The 19,672-nt window shown below is 45.1% G+C and overlaps 1 protein-coding gene across 1 annotated transcript in view; it reads left to right on the top strand.

Moving 5' to 3' along the window:
- The window catches only part of DACH2 (dachshund family transcription factor 2), a 289,898-nt gene that overhangs the window by 206,441 nt on the left and 63,785 nt on the right, over nt 1-19,672 (top strand). The window contains exon 7 of the mRNA XM_040325046.1: nt 15,059-15,204. Within this exon, the coding sequence (XP_040180980.1) occupies nt 15,059-15,204 (146 nt within the window). The remainder of the gene's footprint in view (nt 1-15,058; nt 15,205-19,672) is intronic.

The raw sequence follows: 19,672 nt of genomic DNA on the forward strand, positions 1-19,672 counted from the left end.
TGGGCCTCCGTTATGACCCATTGGGTGCAGGGGAACGGGAGGCTGCTGTGATGATCAGCAGAGAGCAGGAGAACGGGTGGCTGCTGTGATGATCCATGGAGAGCAGGGGAACGGATTGTAAGCTCTTCTGTATCCTCCCTTATATCCTAATAGATTGTAAGCTCTTCTCTCATCTCCTCCCTTATATCCTAATAGAGTGTAAGCTTTTCTGTCTCCCCTTATATCCTAATATCCCTGGAAAAGAGCTTACAATCTATTAGGATATAAGGAGGAGACAGAAGAGCTTACAATCTATTAGGATGTAAGGGGAGGAGACAGAAGAGCTTACAATCTATTAGGATATAAGGGAGGAGCTTACAATCTCTCAGAAGGGAGACGATACAAGAGGTAGAAGAGTTTCTGGATATCACAATATTTAGATTCGGCGCCCGTACGTGGGTGATATTTGTTTCGGGTTCTTTGATCTCAGACGGATCTTACAATGGGGCTCGGCTGCCATGATTTCCCCTCTTTAATTGCAGATGATTGTATAAATATTAATGAAGCGTTCATGTTGGTTTGTCTGGAAGGTGGAGGGAGAGAGAAGGGAAAGCTGCTGACACAGCAACAGGATTATCATAGAGGGAATGAAATGTTTGTGTGTGTGGAGACATCTGCTCCTCCATATGGCTCCATAAATATTGGGATCCGACACCTTCACATCGCCGACTGTCTGCCACCGACCACGGCCTCTTCCCCACCAATCAGGGAAGGGATGGTAGAGAAGAGTCCTCCCCATTCCTCTCTGGTATCCCCTGTCAAGAATTTTATAGAAAGTCTCCCCCCCCCCCTTTTTTTTTTGGAAAATAACTACCGTATATACTCGAGTATAAGCAGAGTTTTTCAGCACATTTTTTTGTGCTGAAAATTCCCCCCTCGGCTTATAATCGAGTCACCTTTTTGCGCCTGATCTCCCGGACTTTGGAGATTCGGTACTGGCCGGCCGTAGGATCCCTGGACCCAAAACTTGGCACACATGTAGCTCCACTCTTCCTCTACAAGTGTGCAAAGGTTGTTGTCTGGGGAACCTACGGCCGGGGAGCACCAATTTTTCAAATCCGTGCACCCCTTCCATAGACTCCCAGGTTAAACCGTCATTTCTCTGGTAACTTTAGGGATCTGGTACTGGCCGGTCGTAAGTCCCCTAGACCCGGAACTTGGCACACATGTAGCCCAATATCTCTTCTACAAGTGTGCAAAGTTTGTTGTCTGGGGGACCTACGGCCGGGGAGCACCGATTTTTCAACCCGGGCACCCCTTCCATAGACTCCCATGTTAAACTGTAATTTCTCCGGTGAATTTGGGGACCTGGTACTGGCCGGTCGTAAGTCCCCTGGACCCGGAACTTGGCACACATGTAGCCCAATATCTCTTCTACATGTGTGCAAAGTTTGTTGTCTGGGGGACCTACGACTGGGGAGCACCGATTTTTCAAACCCGGGAATCCCTTCCATAGATTCACATGTTAAACGTCAGTCTAGTCATGGGCACAGTGAGGCATGCACATGGACACCCTAGGCTTATACTCGAGTCAATACGTTTTCCCAGTTTTTTGTGGTAAAATTAGGTGCCTCGGCTTATACTCGAGTATTTACGGTAAATAAACACAAAAAATTGTTCAATAGCAGCCTGGAATACTACATCCTCCTGACATCTGAACAAAGTGGAGCTCCAGGCACAATCATACGTAAAATAAAATATATATATATATACTGTGTGTGTATCAGGGCTTACCTGTACGTCCTCTTTAAGTGCCCAGGTCCTAAGCTCCGTGACCACGGGACCCGCAGACCCGATCGCTGCTGGAGTCCCGCGATCGGTCACAGGAGCTGAAGAACAGGGAGAGCTGTGTGTAAACACACCTTCCCCGTTCTTCATTGATGCGCCGTCATTCGTGTGTTCCCTGATATAGGGAAGCACGATTAATGACGTCACACGTCCAGCCACACCCCTCTACAGTTAGAAACACATATGAGGTCACACTTAACCCCTTCAGCGCCCCCTAGTGGTTAACTCCCAAACTGCGATTGTCATTTTCACAGTAAACAGTGCATTTTTATAGCATTTTTTTCCTGTGAAAATGACAATGGTCCCAAAAATGTGTCAAAATTGTCCGATGTGTCCGCCATAATGTCGCGGTCACGAAAAAAACCGCTGATCGCCGCCATTAGTAGTAAAAAAAAAAATTGCAATAAAACTGTCCCCTTTTTTGTAAACACTATCAATTTTGTGCAAACCAATCGATAAACCCTTATTGCGATTTTTTTTTTACCAAAAATATGTAGAATACGTATCGGCCTAAACTGAGGAAAACATTTTTTTTATATATATATTTTTTTTTTTATAATTTCGGGGGATATTTATTGTAGCAAAAAGATAAAAATATTGAATTTTTTTCAAAATTGTCGCTCTAATTTTGTTTATAGCGCAAAAAATAAAAACCGCAGAGGTGATCAAATACCACCAAAAAGAAAGCTCTATTCGTAGGAAAAAAAGGATGCCAATTTTGTTTGGGAGCCACGTCGCACGACCGCGCAATTGTCGGTTAAATCGATGCAGTGCCGAATCGCAAAAACTGGCCAGGTCCTTTACCTGCATTTTGGTCCGGGTCTTAAGTGGTTAATATCATTAGTATAATTATTATTTAATAATAGCAATACAATAAAGCTAATATTTATTGTATTATTATAACTGTATTTATATGTACGGTATATATAGTTGTATTATATATCATTATTATTAATTTTAGTATAGTAATAAAAGTACAATAAAATATATTTATTGTACAATAATAATTTGTACTATTATTATTATGATGATGATTATTGTTCAATTCTCCTTCTAAAATTATTGCTTCAAAGCCTTTAATAAATCGCATCAACAGCCAATTTCTCCAAACTCCTGATGAAGAGGGAGGGGGGGAGACGAAAACGCTACAAGGTTTTACAGTCTCCCGTTTAACATTCCACCAGTCCGACCCGATATAGCGCTTTTATTAGAAGTGCGTTTTTATGATAAACGCTGCTAATGAAATACGACGATTTTACTCTTAAGTAATTTTGTAATTTATTTGGGAAGTAAATACATTTGTGATTTAGAGTCGCTAAGAAGCATTAATCAGGCCGCTCCTCCGCGGCCTGCGCTGACCCGCGTTCTCCGAGATTAATTAGGAAAGCCGCCGTTGAGTGGGGATTGTGAATCGTTAGACGGGACTGGTTTGTTCTGGTGCTTTTCTCTCCCCTTTCGTTATGGCGGGATCCATCTTTACAAACAAATAGCTAGATTCAGGATGGCGAGCGCATACTTGCGGCGGCGTAGCTTAAGGCATTTGGGCTACACCGCCGTAAGTTAGCGAGGCAAGTACATGATTCTCAATGTACTTGCCTGCTAAGTTACGGCGGCGTAGCCTAAAGCGGGCGGGCGTAAGGGCGCCTAATTCAAATTTGGCTGAGGGGGCGTGTTTTATGATAATTAGGCTTGACCCGACGTGATCGACATTTTTTTGCAACTGCGCATGCGCTGTGCACCTACATTTCCCAGTGTGCATTGCGGCTAAGTCCGCCGCACGGGCTTATTGATTTCGATGTGGACGTAAACGACGTAAATCCCTATTCACTGACGACTTACGCAAACGACGTAAAATTTCCGAATTTCGAAGGCGGGAACGGCGGCCATACTGAACATTACTATTCCATCTATTTGATGGAATAACTTTAGGCCTGATAATGCGTTACGTAAACGGCGTATCTGTACTGCGGCGGCCGGGCGTACGTTCGTGAATAGGCGTAAGTAGTGATTTACATATTCTACGCCGACCGCAATGGAAGCGCCACCTAGCGGTCAGCCTAAAAATTACAAAACTTTAGGATATGACAGTGTAAGACACTTACGCCGCTCGTATCTGAGCCTAATCTAAGCGTATCTGGTTACCAGAATACGCTTAAATTAGCGCGGGTGCACATTCAGACTTAGGCTGGCGTATCTACTGATACGCCAGCCTAAGTCTCTCTGAATCTAGCTAAAAGTCTAAAGGGCCCATTAAGGCTTAAGTGCTCTGTTGGTGACCGGCTCTTTTATATATATATTTTTTTTATTTCTTTTTTCATTTTATTAAAGGGGCCAAGAGGTCCCCAGGGCCCCGGGTGGCAACCCCCCCCCCCCCCCCCCTTTTGTTTTTGAATATTTTTTTTTTTATATATATATAACTAACAGGTGACACACATGGGGGTGGAGCTGTATGCTCCTCATGTGTGTCACCTGTTAGTGAACTAGGCCTGTTGCAGTGCCAGCTCAACACCGACACTAATGTATGTGGAATATGGTACGGATTTGTGGTAGGCCTCAGAACTCTGGACTGGCACCAAAGAGAGTGACGCGCCCTTCCCTAGGTGAACAGCAGTCAAAATAGCCAACATGTTTCGGCCATCAGGCCTTCATCAAAAAAGCCATTATTAAAGGGGTTGTAAATCTGGCCCATTGTTTGACCGTCTGTGGGTCACCACCTCCAAGCACGTTCATCTGCTTACATTGATCAGTGTGTTTTGAAGTCATCTGCTTATTGCTGTTGAAGATCTGGTCTCACAGGGGATACATCCAGGCTTTGTTGACCCTCTGAGCGTATGCTCCTTAGGGTTCAACATTTCTGGTAAGCCTCAGCTTATTTGGTGGCGGTCTCTTCACAGTATATGGGAACACCATTCGGCTTCACCTTTTGGAAGTTCACGTTTTTTAACCTATATGTTTATATAGGACTTGATTACTTGCCGGTAATTGAGGCCGCGGCTTTGCGGCCTTCTGCAGGCCTAAGCTTCCTTCTGTGAAGGCCGCAAAGCCGCGGCCTCAATTACCGGCGATCGCGGCTGGTAATTGAGGCCCGCGGCTTTGCAGCCTTCTGCAGGCCTAAGCTTCCCCAGGCGCCAGGTCAGAATTTCTTGTCGCAATTGCGACCAGGCGCCCGGATTTTGACGAGCCCTGCCTGTGATGGTGGGGGAGGCTGTTCAGAGACAGCCGCTGTGACTGGAGAACTTGTGACCAATTCACTAGTCGTATCACCAGGTTCTGGACCCTTGGTAATGCTTTCTGAACCCTAGATTACTGTTTGATCACGAATATAAATCTGCACTCAATAACCTCATGTGTTGCCCCGTAGAGGCCATTTAAAACACATAACGATATCGCCCAAACTGGTCACTTCAATCAAAACTGGTCAGGCCACTTACAGACTTTAATTTATTTATTTTTGGGTGTGTGTCTTACAGGGCTGCTGATAAGAGGGGGGGGGGGGACCACCAGTCCTCCTGTAAGGGACCCGGGCACACAGAGGGGCCCAAACAGCAGCGGGAATTAGTGCGGTTGGGCGGAGGGGCAATTACAGAAGGATGTCCTGTGCAGCAGCTGAAAGCCAGTTTCTCTCCCTCTTGCTGGCTTTCAGCTACTGCAGGGAGAGACACAGGGCATCGTTCCTATAATTGCTTTCCCGACACCGATCCCCCTGCCTGGTTCTGATTCCTCCCCCCCCCCCCCATGTCACTATGCTACCCCCGCACACAGCATTGTAGGCTTCCTGTCCTGTAAAAAAAAAAAATGAAATAGTTTTTTTTAAATAATTGTAAAAAAAAACATTTTTATAAAAAGTATAATTTTTTATTAAAAAAGGGCAATTCACACAGGTTCTCTGTTATGTTTGTGTTCGCTAATAATGATTTTAGTTTATCCTTAATGAAAATATGGTCTTGAGATATTGGGGGAGGGGGCCCCTGTCAGGTAGGCTGTACAGGGCCCCATGATTTCTAACAGTAGCCCTGTGTGTCTAGTCCACCCCCTGAAGAACTAGGACCTTACCCTTAATTCTGCAAGGCTCCTGACCAACATCCTCCATGGCAAGGCACACTCATGGTCCACCTAGCCAAAAGGCCTGGTGGGCCTCCACTCCTCGTAGTCAGCCAAGCTACTTAGTACTAGGTTGAGGGGTTCTCTCAAAGAGAGACCAACCCTGTTCAGGAAAGGGAGGAACCTAATGACCACACTACTTTCTCCTACTTTCGGGGTAGGGCCGAGGACCAACAGCCTCCATCCAAGTGAAAAGAAACACAAACAAAAATGCGTAGTGACAAACACATGGGGAGAAAATTAGTAAATAGTCCCCTCTTTGTCCCCACCCGGGCTAATTAGGCCTGGGTAACTCCTATTTAACCACCTGTAAGCCACAGCCCGTGGAATTACTGCGCATCCTCCCAAAGATATTTAAAAGGGTCCTCTCTTTGCCCAGGGGCCCCTCCGCTGAACTTATGGTACCCAGTACAGGAGTGTCAGCTCTACCCCCTCTATTGGTGGTGTTCTGTCAAGTTCTCCAATTCGTCAGAAACTCCAGCTGCTTAACTTAGTGCAAATAAGTGCATTGACTAGGCCTTGTGGCCTGGTAGCAAAAATTGCCCCGGACTTAGCCAATAGGCCTAGCCCCCGTTCTTAGCCAAAAGGCCTAGCCCAACGAGGTTTGTGCAGAAAAAGCAACAGGCCACTATTGGGCTGAACCAAGGAGTTCCTAGCTCAATATTTCTGGTTCTCACGGCTGTCTATGTGCCTGCTGGAAAGATTTCCCCTTACTTCCTGTCGTGATGGATGGGTATCACCGAGACAGGAAGTGGGACTAAATCTTCCCAGAGACATAGCCAGAAATGAAGAGCTTACAGAGGCTCTAAACTTTCCTCACTCTATCCAGAACTAGGAAAACTGGCTAGAAGAGTTTGTCAGATGTCTTCATTTTCTACCATCTGCCAAAAACAGAGACGATTTGGATGGGCCTTTTAAAAAGTTTAAAGGGTGGGGGTGGGGGCTAAATGAGTCCCTTGGTAAAGCAGAAAGCACTAAAAGTAATTCAAGAATGTCCAAGATTAAGAAGAGCCGCACAAAATGATACTGCGCGCGGGCTTGTTCGCCGAGAGTAAAAGGCATAAAGCTATTGATAGGGATTTGGCGTTCCGTCTCTACTTAGCAAAGTCTATTGAATTAGTAATAAAACGGAGCACTCAGTTTATAACAGCGAGTCTGCCATTTGCACAGAGGCCCCATCAGTCACTGTTAATAGGTTTTCAGAATTTAGGGCAGAACATAATCCGTGAATGACACCGACGAGAAAGTCAAACAGCGATTTCTGCCACGGAACTGACGCTACCCGGGGCAAATGCAAGGGCTGGGGTCAAAACATCTTTGGTAAACCAGTTGCCTAAACCTTAACCCATACTTACCAAGTCTTTTGAATGAGACACCTGTAAACCCAACCTCAAACCTTACCCAACAATTAAATCTTTAACCTACCCCTCCCTACTCAACACCTGGAGGCTCAACGAGTTCCTCTTCGATGATCCCCTGCCAATCACGGCTGTCACATGATCATAAACCCTGCCTCCCGGAATCTGAAACCGGTTTAAGGGTTGGGAGGAGCTGGCGCAAAAGGGGTTAAGCAAATTTTGACAAAATGTGCAAAATTCTGGTAAATTTCAATAACGACAAAATAACTCCACTCATCCCTACCTGCAACTTGTGGAACTTTATGGCCACTTCTACACAGTGTGCGACGAGTCAGCATCACTCTACTAGGAATTCCACAAGCTCTACTTTATACAGAAGGCGGCTGCTTCAAGGTGTTGAGATTTGGGTAGGCTAACCCTTTAAGATTTTTTTCATACAAAAACACATTTTATTTTCTGCCTCTCCAGCCCTCAAGCTGACGTTCTCTCCTGCGGTCAACACACTCCGTACCTGTGCTGCCGCTACGTCAACTAGCACCACTTGGCCAGTTTTAATTGCTTTACCAATTAGGACTTTTCACGCTCGGCTGATGAATGGCTCACTAAAAGCGCACTTATCCGAAGAAGAGGGGGGAGACGCGTATCCACCATTCTGATGTAAAAGAGCCATTACAAGATTGGAATAGATTGGCAAGCGGTTTATCATTCATCCACACGAGCACGGCGTCGGTCAGAAACAAAAAGGTGATGAATTAGCTCGCCGGTTTCTCCCCACGTACGTGGAGATGGCAATGTTTTTTTTCCCCCCCCGTGACCAGCCCTCGCTATTAAAAGGACCTTAACGCGCGGCGTGACCTTGCTCTGCAAAACATGTTTGCTTAGCACAAAAAACTTAATCATAAGAACTCCTAAGTGGAATCCTTCTTTTTTACGGCCCCTTTTTTTTCTCACCGACGGGAATTTATGGTGTGCAGGACAGGTAGGATATGAACAATGGGCCAAATGGAGTCCGGGGTTATCTCATCTAAGTGAAAACGCTGCTGAAAATCGATGTGACCTCTTCTGCACTGTCATCCCAATTCCCACCCTCCGCGTCCTATTTGTCTTTGCCTGGATGCTCCGATCCGTGTGCTGTCTCGGCTCCTCTCTCTTGGGCCAGATTATCAAAATGAATCATTGCCCGCTCGCCTCTTATATTTCTATTTATTTTCCTGCTGCTGGCGAGCTCGGGTGAAATATGATTCTTTTTGCATTTGATTTGGGCTGCAGCCGCCAGCACCTAATTTCTTTGTGTGTCTCTTTGTAACCGAGAGTGATATTATTTTGAAACTTCAATTTAGTGTATGGAAACATTGCAGGCTGGCCGCCGTGACACTCGTCCCCGCCATCGATAGTCATTGTCAGGATTAGAATTGACTACGGGGAGCTGCCGCCACTTTCATTGCAAGGTGGACGCTAACAGACTGTAATATTGGCCAGGATCCTGGTTCCGTGATGGACAGAGGTCTCCATAAATAACGTTGAGTAGAAAGGAGTAAAATTGAGAATTTTTTCCTTTCATGAAAAATTGAGTTAATGGCAACATTTTGGTAAAATTCACTGAAGTTGACGGGGAAGGTGAACTTGAGGTTTTATTGTAGTTTTTAGTAGGCCTTATATAGCTGGCTGCCAAGACTGGAGAGAAGTCTCCACAAATAATGTTTAAGTAGAAAGTAGTAAAAGTTAGAATTTTTCCTTCATCAAAAATTGAGATTATGAAAAAAAATTGGTAAAATTCACTGCAGTTGACAGTGGAAGGTAAATTTATTTTTTTTGTGGTTTTTGGTAGGACTTAAATGGCTGGGTGCTGAATCTAAAGAGAGGACGCCAAAAGTAATGTTCAGTAGAAAGTAATACAATTTTGAATTTTTTTTCTTTATCTAAAATTAGGATTTTGACAAAATTGACGGGAAAGGTGAATTTAAGTTTATTTTTGTTTGTTTTGTTTTTGTGTGGTTTTTAGTAGGCCTTAAATGGCCGGGTGCTGAGACTGGGGAGAGGTCTGTTCAAATAATGTTCAGTAGAAAGTATTAAAATTGAGAATTTTTCCTTTCTGTTTTTTAGTAGGCCTTAAAGCGGGAGTTCACCCATTTGTAAAAAAAAAAAATTTCTCCCCTTAGCTTCCTGCTCGTTCGGTCTAGGGGAATCGGCTATTTGTATTAAAATATGAGCAGTACTTACCCGTTTTCGAGCTGCATCTTCTTCCGTCGCTTCCGGGTATGGGTCTTCGGGAGCGGGCGTTCCTTCTTGATTGACAGCCTTCCGAGAGGCTTCCGACGGTCGCATCCATCGCGTCACTCGTAGCCGAAAGAAGCCGAACGTCGGTGCGGCTCTATACTGCGCCTGCGCACCGACGTTCGGCTGCTTTGGGAAAATCGTGACGCGATTGATGCGACCGTCGGAAGCCTCTCGGAAGCCTGTCAATCAAGAAGGAACGCCCATTCCCGAAGCCCATACCCGGAAGCGACGGAGAGGATGCATCTCGTAAACGGGTAAGTACTGCACATATTTTAAAATAAATAGCCGATTCCCCTAGTAAAAACGAGCAGGAATCTAAGGGGGAAAAGTGCCCTCTAAGGGTGAACCCCCGCTTTAAATAGCTGGGTGCTGAGGCTGGATAGAGGTCTACACAAATAAGGTTAAATAGAAAGTAGTAAAATTTGGAATTAAAAAATTGAGATTATGATAAAATTTTGGTAAAATTCACTGTAGTTGATAAGGAAGGTGAACTTGAGGTTTTATTGTAGTTTTTAGTAGGCCAAAATAGCTGGGTGCTGAGACTGGAGAGAAGTCTCCACAAATTATGTTAAGTAGAAAGCAATAAAAGTTTGAATTTTTCCTTCATCAAAAATTGAGATTGTGCCAAAATTTGGGTAAAATCCACTGCAGTTGACAGTGGAAGGTAAATTAAAATTTTAAATTTTTTGTGTTTTTTAGTAGGCCTTAAATGGCTGGGTGATGAGACTGGAGAGAGGTCTGTACAAATATGGTTTAGTAGAAAGTAGTAAAATTTAGGTTTATTTTTTTGAAGTTGGAGAGGTCTGCAAAAGTAATGTTCAGTAAAAAGAAGTACAATTTTGAATTGTTTTTCGTCATCTAAAATTAAGATTTTGACAAAATTCACCGGAGTTGACGGGAAAGGTGAATTTAAGTTTTTTTGGGGGTTTTTTTGTGTGTTTTTTTTATTTTTCTCTTCATCAAAAATATATTGTGACAAAATGTTGGCAAAAGCCGGAAATTCACCGGAGTTGACGGGAAAGGTGAATTTAAGTTATTTTTTTTGTTTTGTTTTAGTGTGGTTATTAGTAGGCCTTAAATGGCTGGGTGATATCTTTTTTTCCCTGATCAAAAATTTAGATTAAGACAAAATTTCCTTTTTAGCCAAATTCATTGCAGTTGACGGGAAAGTTGAACTTGATTTTTTTTTTAGTTTTTTAGTAGGCCTTAAATAGCTGGGCGCTGATGCTGGAGAGAGGTCTACACAAATAAATGTTAAATACAAAGTAGTAAAATTTAGATTTTTCCTTCATCAAAAATTGAGATTATGACAAAATTGTGGTAAAATTCACTTTTCTTTTTTTTTAGTAGGCCTTAAATGGCTGGGTGCTGAGACTGGAGAGAGGTCTGCAAAAGTAAGACCCCTTTCACACTGGGTGGCGCAAATAGCCTCTGCTAAGTGCCTGAAAACCGCCTCCCATTCATTCTAGTGTGACTTTCACCCTGGGGCGGTGCGCTTTTGGAAAGTTCCGAAAAGTCCTGCAAGCATGCAGCATCTTTGGGGCGGTTTGGGAACGCTGTATTTAGTGCTTCCAAAATGCCCTGCCCTTTGGAATGAATGGCCAGCGCCTTGGAAGCGCAATAGAAAATTGAGAGATTTTGTCAAAATTTTGCTATTTTGAAGAAATGTATTAAAGTCGAAGGCAAAAATTATACTCTTATTTGCAACCCAAAGTTCTCAAAATTTGAGTACCCTGGCTCCATTTTGCCCTCCCTTCTTTGAACCCTTCTAGCCGCAGCTCTCTATAATTATCTTGTCCTACCCCAAGCTCTTTGGGGATACCTTGCTCCAGTCTTCCACTCCATCCCCCACCCATTGACCACTCCATCTTCCACCCTTTGGCCACTCCATCTTCCACCCATTGACCACTCCATCTTCCACCCTTTGACCACTCCATCTTCCACCCATTGACCACTCCATTCTCCACCCATTAACCTATCACTGTTCCGCCAGGAATATATTGGTGTGCAGCCTGCTCTCTAATATCTTCCTGGGATTAAGAGCATTGACAAGCTTCTTTGCCGGCACCTGACACACCCACAGTGGAAGAGAGAGCTCAGTTTTTTGAAGGTGGATTTGAATTATCTACCTCCCTTAGCCTTTAAAATGAACTCTCTCCCCCTCCACTTCCTCTCCTTCCAAATCCCCATTTCCTGCCTGGAATCAATTTTATTTCTCCGAAATTTGATTGAAAATTGGAAGCTTTTGGTATAATATTGCTATTTTTAGGAAATGTATCAAAGTCGACGGTGACGATGCAAAAATTACATTTCGTGACTGTAGCCAATTTGCAGGAAGTATAAGTGTGTATGAACATTGTTAATAAGAACTTATACCCTTACTGATTTTCAACCTGAACTTCCCAAAATTTGAGTACCCTGGCTCCATTTTGCCCTCCCTTCTTTGAACCCTTCTAGCTGCAGCTCTCTATAAATATCTTGTACTACCCCAAGCGCTTTGGACCTTGCTCCAATATTCCTCTCCATCCATCCACCCTCCACCCATTAACCACTCCATTCTCCACCCATTAACCACTCTCTTCTCCACCCATTAACCACTCTCTTCTCTACCTCTCCACCCATGCACCCCTCTATTCTCCACCCATGAACCCCTCTATTCTCCATCCATGAACCACTCTATTCTCCACCCACGAACCCCTCTATTCTCCACCCATGAACCCCTCCATCCTCCATCCATGAACCACTCCATCCTCCACCCATTAACATATCTCCATTCCTCCAGGAATATATCGGTGTGCAGCCTGCTCTCGAATGTCTTCTCAGGATTAAGAGCATGGACGGGCTTGTTTGCCGGCACCTGACACACCCACAGTGGAGGAGAGGCTCGGTTTTTGGATCTGGATCATTTACCTCCCTTATGCTTTATCCTGAGCCAATCATGGAAGTTCAGTATGACTTGTGGGGCATTACCTAGGGCGGTCCTGACTAGGAACACCCACTCCTCCAGAACAACGTCCACCCATGATTTTGAAAGTTCCCAAGATCCATCCCACTGCTTGCATCAACGTTGAGTGATCTTAAGTGGAGTACTGAGGCAGGGTGCTGTGATGTTTTCAGGAAGCTATATACAGCACCCTATTGGCTCCTCCCACCAGCCATGATCTGCCTGCATGGCATAGAGAAGCAAAGGGAGGGCAAAATTGTTTACATTTCCTACACATGAGCGGCACCGAACTGCCTGTATTAAAGGAAGTAGTCGTAGGCAAATATATTCAGCGTCATAACCATTCCGAACGTCCTTTCAACACGTTGCCTAATGTATGGGGGGGGGGGGGGGACAAAGGCAGAGACAGAGAAAAAAAAAGCATTCATTTCCTTTCTTCTTAAACTAGGGAGATCATTTTGTAGAGCGCCAGTTTAATGCACGCGCATGCAGCCGATGACAAATGCCACCATCGCTATGGATTCAAAATAAATACGAGCGAGTGCAATCTGCCGCGATGTAGAGTCGTGTTCGCTGTCAGCAAATGGCTTTCTGAAAACATAATAGAGACGTCGGCTGTCTCACAAGTGGCCGAGGGATTTGTCTGCGCCGCCCGCTCCGGTTGCGGCATTGAAGTCCCCTCCGTCCTTTAATCATCCCCGGCCCGCGTTCAGAGCGGATTTGCGGCTCTCCCCCGCGGGAATTATAAAAGGAGGGGAAAAAAATGTAATTGTCCCGGGGTCTAATTGTAAATCTCGGAATTAATAGGACAAGGGGTGTTTGAGGAACGGCGGCGTACGGACCGGCTGCGCGATTGCCTTTAGAAAACAAATGTATCAAGCGCGTAAAGCCGATATATTTGGAAGGAGGATTAGGAAGAGGCGAGCGTGGGGAAAACTTCCTCTAGAAGATGTTTTTATGGGCCGGCTTGTATAGCGGCGCCGTATTTTAGAACACTTTTCTTTTCCGCCTTCTCTCAGAAAACGAGCCGTTTAAGAGTTTCGGAGACTTTATTTCAGCGGAGTTTATGGCCCTCTATGAATTGTGATAGAAAATTGGACAGTTTTCAGATTGCAACTTTATTTTTTAATTGACTATCGATATATTTTCTAAACCGGAACTCATTTTTTTAATGCTTTCGTGACCCATAAAGGCAATTTGCCCAATGAGACCTCACTGAAACATGCAACAGCTCGACTAAGGTCACCTGATAGTGCCAGGTGTGCCAGAGACTGGGTGAAAGTTACAAAGTAATTCTACATTATTCTATGCCAAGGGGCTCCAAACTTATCAGCACGAGGGCCACATGATATATTTTACAGATATTTCTGGGCTGAATTAATGAGTCTCCCCTCCCCCCACATCATGGTTCCCATAAGAGCCCCCCCCCCCTTATCTCAGGCTCCCCATCAGATTGTCCCCAACATCAAAGTCCCTCCTTACATAAAGGTCCCCATCAAAGTCCCCCTTATATCCGGGTTCTGATTAGGCTACCCCCTACATCAGAGTCCTAATCAACAACCCTCTTATATCCGGGTCCTTACATCGGGGCATCGTGGTCCCCATGAACGACCCCTTATATATCCGGGTCCTAATTAGACTGCCCCCTTACATTGGGGCATCAAGATCCCCATCAACAACCCCCTTATATCCGGGTCTGGATATAGGGCATCAAGGTGCCCATCAATGACCCCCCCCCCTTATATCCGGGTCCTGATTAAACTGCCTTATTACGTTACGACATCAAGGTTCCCATTAACGACCGCCTTATATCGGGATTCTGATTAGACTGCCCCCTTACATCAGGGCCCCAATCAATGTCCCCCATGTATCTGGGTCCTGATTAGAGTCAGCAACCCTCTTATATCAGTGTCTCCATCAGAGTCACACCTTACCTCAGGGTCCTCTTTAGAGTCCTTCTTACACCCGGGTCGCCATCGGAGACCTGCTTACACCCGGGTCGCCATCGGAGACCTGCTTACACCCGGGTCGCCATCGGAGACCTGCTTACACCCGGGTCGCCATCGGAGACCTGCTTACACCCAGGTCCCCATCTGAGTCCCCCCTTACTTTAGGGTACTCATCGGTTTTCACACTTATATGAGGGTCCCCATTAGTGTCCCCCCCCCCTTACATCCGTGTCTCTATCAGACTCCCATTTACCACTGTAAGCCTTACACTGTGGTTGTAGCGACAGGGCAAGAACCTATAGTCAGAGAAGGACCGTTGTGATATGTCTAGGTGACCTGGATGAGAGAGATGGGGGAGGGGGGGAAATGAATCCTAACAACAAAATGGAGTTTTACTTTAAGCTTTTGCCAATATCTTGAAAAAAAAAACCCTGCAGATAATGAACTGTCTCAGAAATGAAGCAGAGGACCTCTGAGTTATTATTTGTCCTCTGGCATTGCTGTATATTTATTTTATTGGCCATTAATTGAATTTGATGTGTTTATTACCCTTCCATTATACATTCCTTTAATGATTTTCTCTTTTTTTTTTCTTTCTGCAGATGACATCCAGATCGCCATTCCAATCATCAAGCCAACCTTGGATAAAGTTCAGCTGGCGGGACAGACTTTACCGCCCGGCTTTCCGGCTCCTTTCCTCTTTGCCGACGGGCTGTCGTCAGTAGAAACTCTTCTCACCAACATTCAGGTAAAGTTCAGCTGGTTTTCACCATCCTGGAATGGTGGTGATCCGCGATTTTTTTTTTTTTTTTAGCAGGACTGCGACATTGCGGCCGACAGATCAGACACTTTTGACACTTTCTTTGGGACAAGTGACATTTATACAGCGATCCGAGCTAAAAATAGGCACTGATTACTGTATAAATGTCACTGTCAGGGAAGGGGTTAACACTAGAGGGCGATCAAGGGGTTAAGTGTTCCCTGGGAGGTGTTTCTAACTGGAGGAGGAGAGAGATTGCTGTTCCTGATCACTAGGAACAGACGATCTCTCTCCTCCCCTGACAGAATGGGAGTCTGTTTGTTTACATTGACAGTTCCAATTTGCATGCCATGCGAGTGTGATCGGCTCTCAATGGAGCCGGTTCCAAAGGGGTCTTGTGCGTTTTTGGGTCCAGTTCCAGGTGGGAATTCAGGACAAAAATTCGGACCTGAACCGGTGAACAGAAACGCACCGGACCCCATGCTGGAAACTGCAACCCTACATACAGTGTCTTGAAAAAGTATTCATATACCCTTGAAATTTTCAAAATTTTGTCACGTTACAACCAAAAACTTAAATGTATTTTATTGGGCTTTTATGTGATATACCAGGGGTCTACAAACTGCGGCCCTTGGGCCAGATGTGGCCCTTTGCTAGCCTTAAACCGGCCCTTGGGACACAACTCCTTCCACTGATATGAGGCACTATTCCTCCCACTGACACCAACAATGGGACACTATATCTTCCACGGATACCAATGATGGGACACTATTCCTCCTACTAATAGGGGGAATACGCCTCCTCCTCCTCCTATTGACCACCAACCCTGAGGCCATATTTATTCTCACTGATGCCGGGCCGTGACATTTTCTGCCCCTGTTGGCCACAATCCGGCCCTCCTAAAGTCTGAAGGACAATAAAGTGGCCCTTTTTTTGAAAACCCTGTGATAGACAAACACAAAGTGGCACATAATTGTGAAGTGGAAAGAAAATTGATAAATGCTTTTCCATATTTTTTACAAATTAATACGTGAAAAGTGTGTGTGTGGGGGGGCATTTGTATTCAGCCCCCTTTACTCTGATACCCCCTAACTAAAATCTACTGCAACCAATTGCCTTCAGAAGTCGCCTAATTAATAGAGTCCACCTGAGTGTCATTCAATCTCAGTATAAATACAGCTGTTCTGTGAAGCCCACAGAGGTTTGTTGGAGAATCTTAGTGAACAAACAGCATCATGAAGGCCAAGGAACACACCAGACAGGTCAGGGATGAAGTTGTGGAGAAGTATAAAGCAGGGTTGGGTTATAAAAAAATCTCCCAAGCTTTGAAGATCTCACGGAGCTTCTGTTCAATCCATCACCCGAAAATGGAAAGAGTATGGCACAACTGCAAACCTACTAAGACATGGCCGTCCACCTAAACTGACCGGGCCGGGCAAGGAGAGCATTCATCAGAGAAGCAGCCAAGAGGCCCATGGTAACTCTGGAGGAGCTGCAGAGATCCACAGCTCAAGGGGGAGAATCTGTCCACAGGACAACTATTAGTGGTCTCTCCACAAATCTGCCCTTTATAGAAGAGTGACAAGAAGAAAGACATTGGGGAAAGAAAGACATAAGAAGTCCTGTTTGCAGTTTGTGGGAAGCCATGTGGGGGAGGGGACACAGCAAACATGTGGGGGAGGGGACACAGCAAACATGTGGAAGAAGGTGCTCTGGTCAGATGAGATCAAAGTTGAACTTTTTGGCCTAAAAGCAAAACTCTGTGTGGGGGAAAACTAACACCGCACATCACCCTGAACACACCATCCCCACCGTGAAACATGGTGGTGGCAGCAGCATGTGGTGGGGATGCTTTTCTTCAGCAGGGACAGGGAAGCTGGTCAGAGTTGATGGGAAGATGGATGGAGACAAATACAGGACAATCTTAGAAGAAAACCTGTTAGAGTCTGTAAAAGACTTGAGATCGGGGGGGAGGTTCACCTTCCAGCAGGACAAAGACCCTAAAGTACAGCCAGAGCTACAATGGAATGGTTTAGATCAAAGCCTATTCATGTGTTAGAATGGCCCAGTCACAGTCCAGACCTAAATCCCATTGAGAGGCAGGGAATTTTTAGGCATTTGGTAAAATGCATGGACATGTGTATATGTTCATTGGAGGGATATTTAACCACTTAAGGACCGCCTAACGCCGATATACGTCAGCAGAATGGCACGGCTGGGCACAATCACGTACCTGTACGTCCTCTTTAAGTGCCCAGCCGTGGGGTCGTGAGCGCACCAGCCCGGTCCGAAGCTCGGTTAACCGCGCCCGCGGGACCCGATCGCCGCCAGTGTCCCGCGATCGGTCACCGGACCTGATGAACGGGGAGAGGTGAGTGTAAACACACCTTCCCCGTTCTTCATTGTGGCAGTGTCAGTGATCGTCTGTTCTCTGATATAGGGAAAGACTATCACTGATGTCACACGTCCAGCCCCGCCCCCCTACAGTTAGAAACACACATGAGGTCACACTTAACCCATACTGCGCCCCCTAGTGGTTAACTCCTAAACTTCAATTGTCATTTTCACAGTAAACTATGGCCCAGATTCAAGAAGCACTTGCGCCCGCGCAACCATAGGAACCTCGTTACACCGAATGCAGCCTAGGATGTGATAAACATAAGCCTCCTTATGCCTTCACATCCCAGGCTGCATTCTTGCGTTGGCCGCTAGGGGGCGCGGCCTTTGTGATCGGCGTGTAGTATGCAAATTGCATACTACCACCGATTCACAAAAGTTGCGCGGGCCCTGCCTATGCAAGGTACTGAGTTTCCGTACGGCGCCTTTAGCATAAGGTTGCTCCTGCTAATAGCAGGCGCAGCCAATGCTAAAGTATAGCTGCGCCTCCCGCTCGCGACGTTCAAATTTAACGTCGTTTACGTAAGTGAACCGTGAATGGCGCTGGACGCCATTCACGTTCACTTACAAGCAAATGACGTCCTTGCGACGTCATTTGCCGCAATGCACGTCGGGAAAGTTTCCCGACGGAGCATGCGTTGTTCGCTCGGCGTGGGAGCGCGCCTAATTTAAATGATTCCCGCCCCCGGCGGGATCATTTACATTAGGCAGCCTTGCGCCCGGCTGCTTAGCATATTGCCCGCGCAATTTACGGAGCAACTGCTCCGTGAATCGCGGGCAAAGCGCAATATTTGCGTGGGCGCAGAGAAAAAAATTTGCTCTTTGCCCACGCAAATATTGCGCGATTCTACTTGAATCTGGGCCAATGCATTTTTATAGCACTTTTCGCTGTGAAAATGACAACGGTCCCAAAAATGTGTCAAAATTGTCCGAAGTGTCCGCCATAATGTCGCAGTCACGGAAAAAAATCGCTGATCGCCACCATTAGTAGTAAAAAAAAATTAATAAAAATGCAATAAAACTATCCCCTATTTTTTAAACGCTATAAATTGTGCGCAAACCAATCGATAAACGCTTATTGCGTTTTCTTTTTTACTGAAAATATGTAGAAGAATACGTATCGGCCTAAACTGAGGAAAAAAAAGTTATTTTTATATATTTTTGGGGGGATATTTATTATAGCAAAAAGTTAAAAATATTGTTTTTTTTTTAAATTGTCGCTCTATTTTTGTTTATAGCGCAAAAAATAAAAAACGCAGAGGTGATCAAATACACCAAAAGAAAGCTCTATTTGTGGGGGGAAAAAAGCACGCCAATTTTGTTTAGGAGCCACGTCGCACGACCGCGCCATTGTCAGTTAAAGCAACGCAGCGCCGAATGGCAAAAAGGGGCAAGGTCCTGCATAATGGTCCGGGGGCTTAAGTGTTTAAAGTCCCATTTACAAAGTTTTGCCCTTTCGTTAGATGCCGTAATTCTTGGTGAATTTTTAGGTGGCGCTTGTTGCTAAACACCCAACAAATGCAGAAAGTGTCTCAAGGAGCTACAAAAAAATAATAAAGAAAAATAAACCCCCCACCCCACACACACATAGGGAGCTGTGTTAATTATCAGCCATATAATTTTATTTTTAAGCAATTAAAAAGTTCCGGAACTTCTTCCTCGCAATGTATACACTGCAAAGGAGGTGAACTATGCAACAGGGACCTGTTGTTGTTAGGTGGAGCCTTGAGACCGTTTAGCGTGATTTTATCAGGGTAAGATGTTCTAAACCTATAAATACACCTCACAGACCAGCAATTCTGAGGTTATTACCGGCTGGTGAAAAATGAAATCACGATTGCAGAGTTGTTTCAGTTGTTAAACTTGAAGGGAAGAAGGAGAACGAGATCCGGCTATACGTGAACTGCTCATGTCGGTGGGGGGGGGGGGGTCATTATACACTGGGTGATACTGGAAGACCCTTCACAATGCTTTGTGTCTTTTATCCGAGTTCCCCATCACTACAGACCAGCCTTTCTCAACTTTTGTTTTTTATCATGGAGGAACTCTTGAAATTAAT

This window comes from Rana temporaria, chromosome 9 (genome assembly GCF_905171775.1).
Source record: "Rana temporaria chromosome 9, aRanTem1.1, whole genome shotgun sequence".
Taxonomy (NCBI): Eukaryota; Metazoa; Chordata; class Amphibia; order Anura; family Ranidae; genus Rana; species Rana temporaria.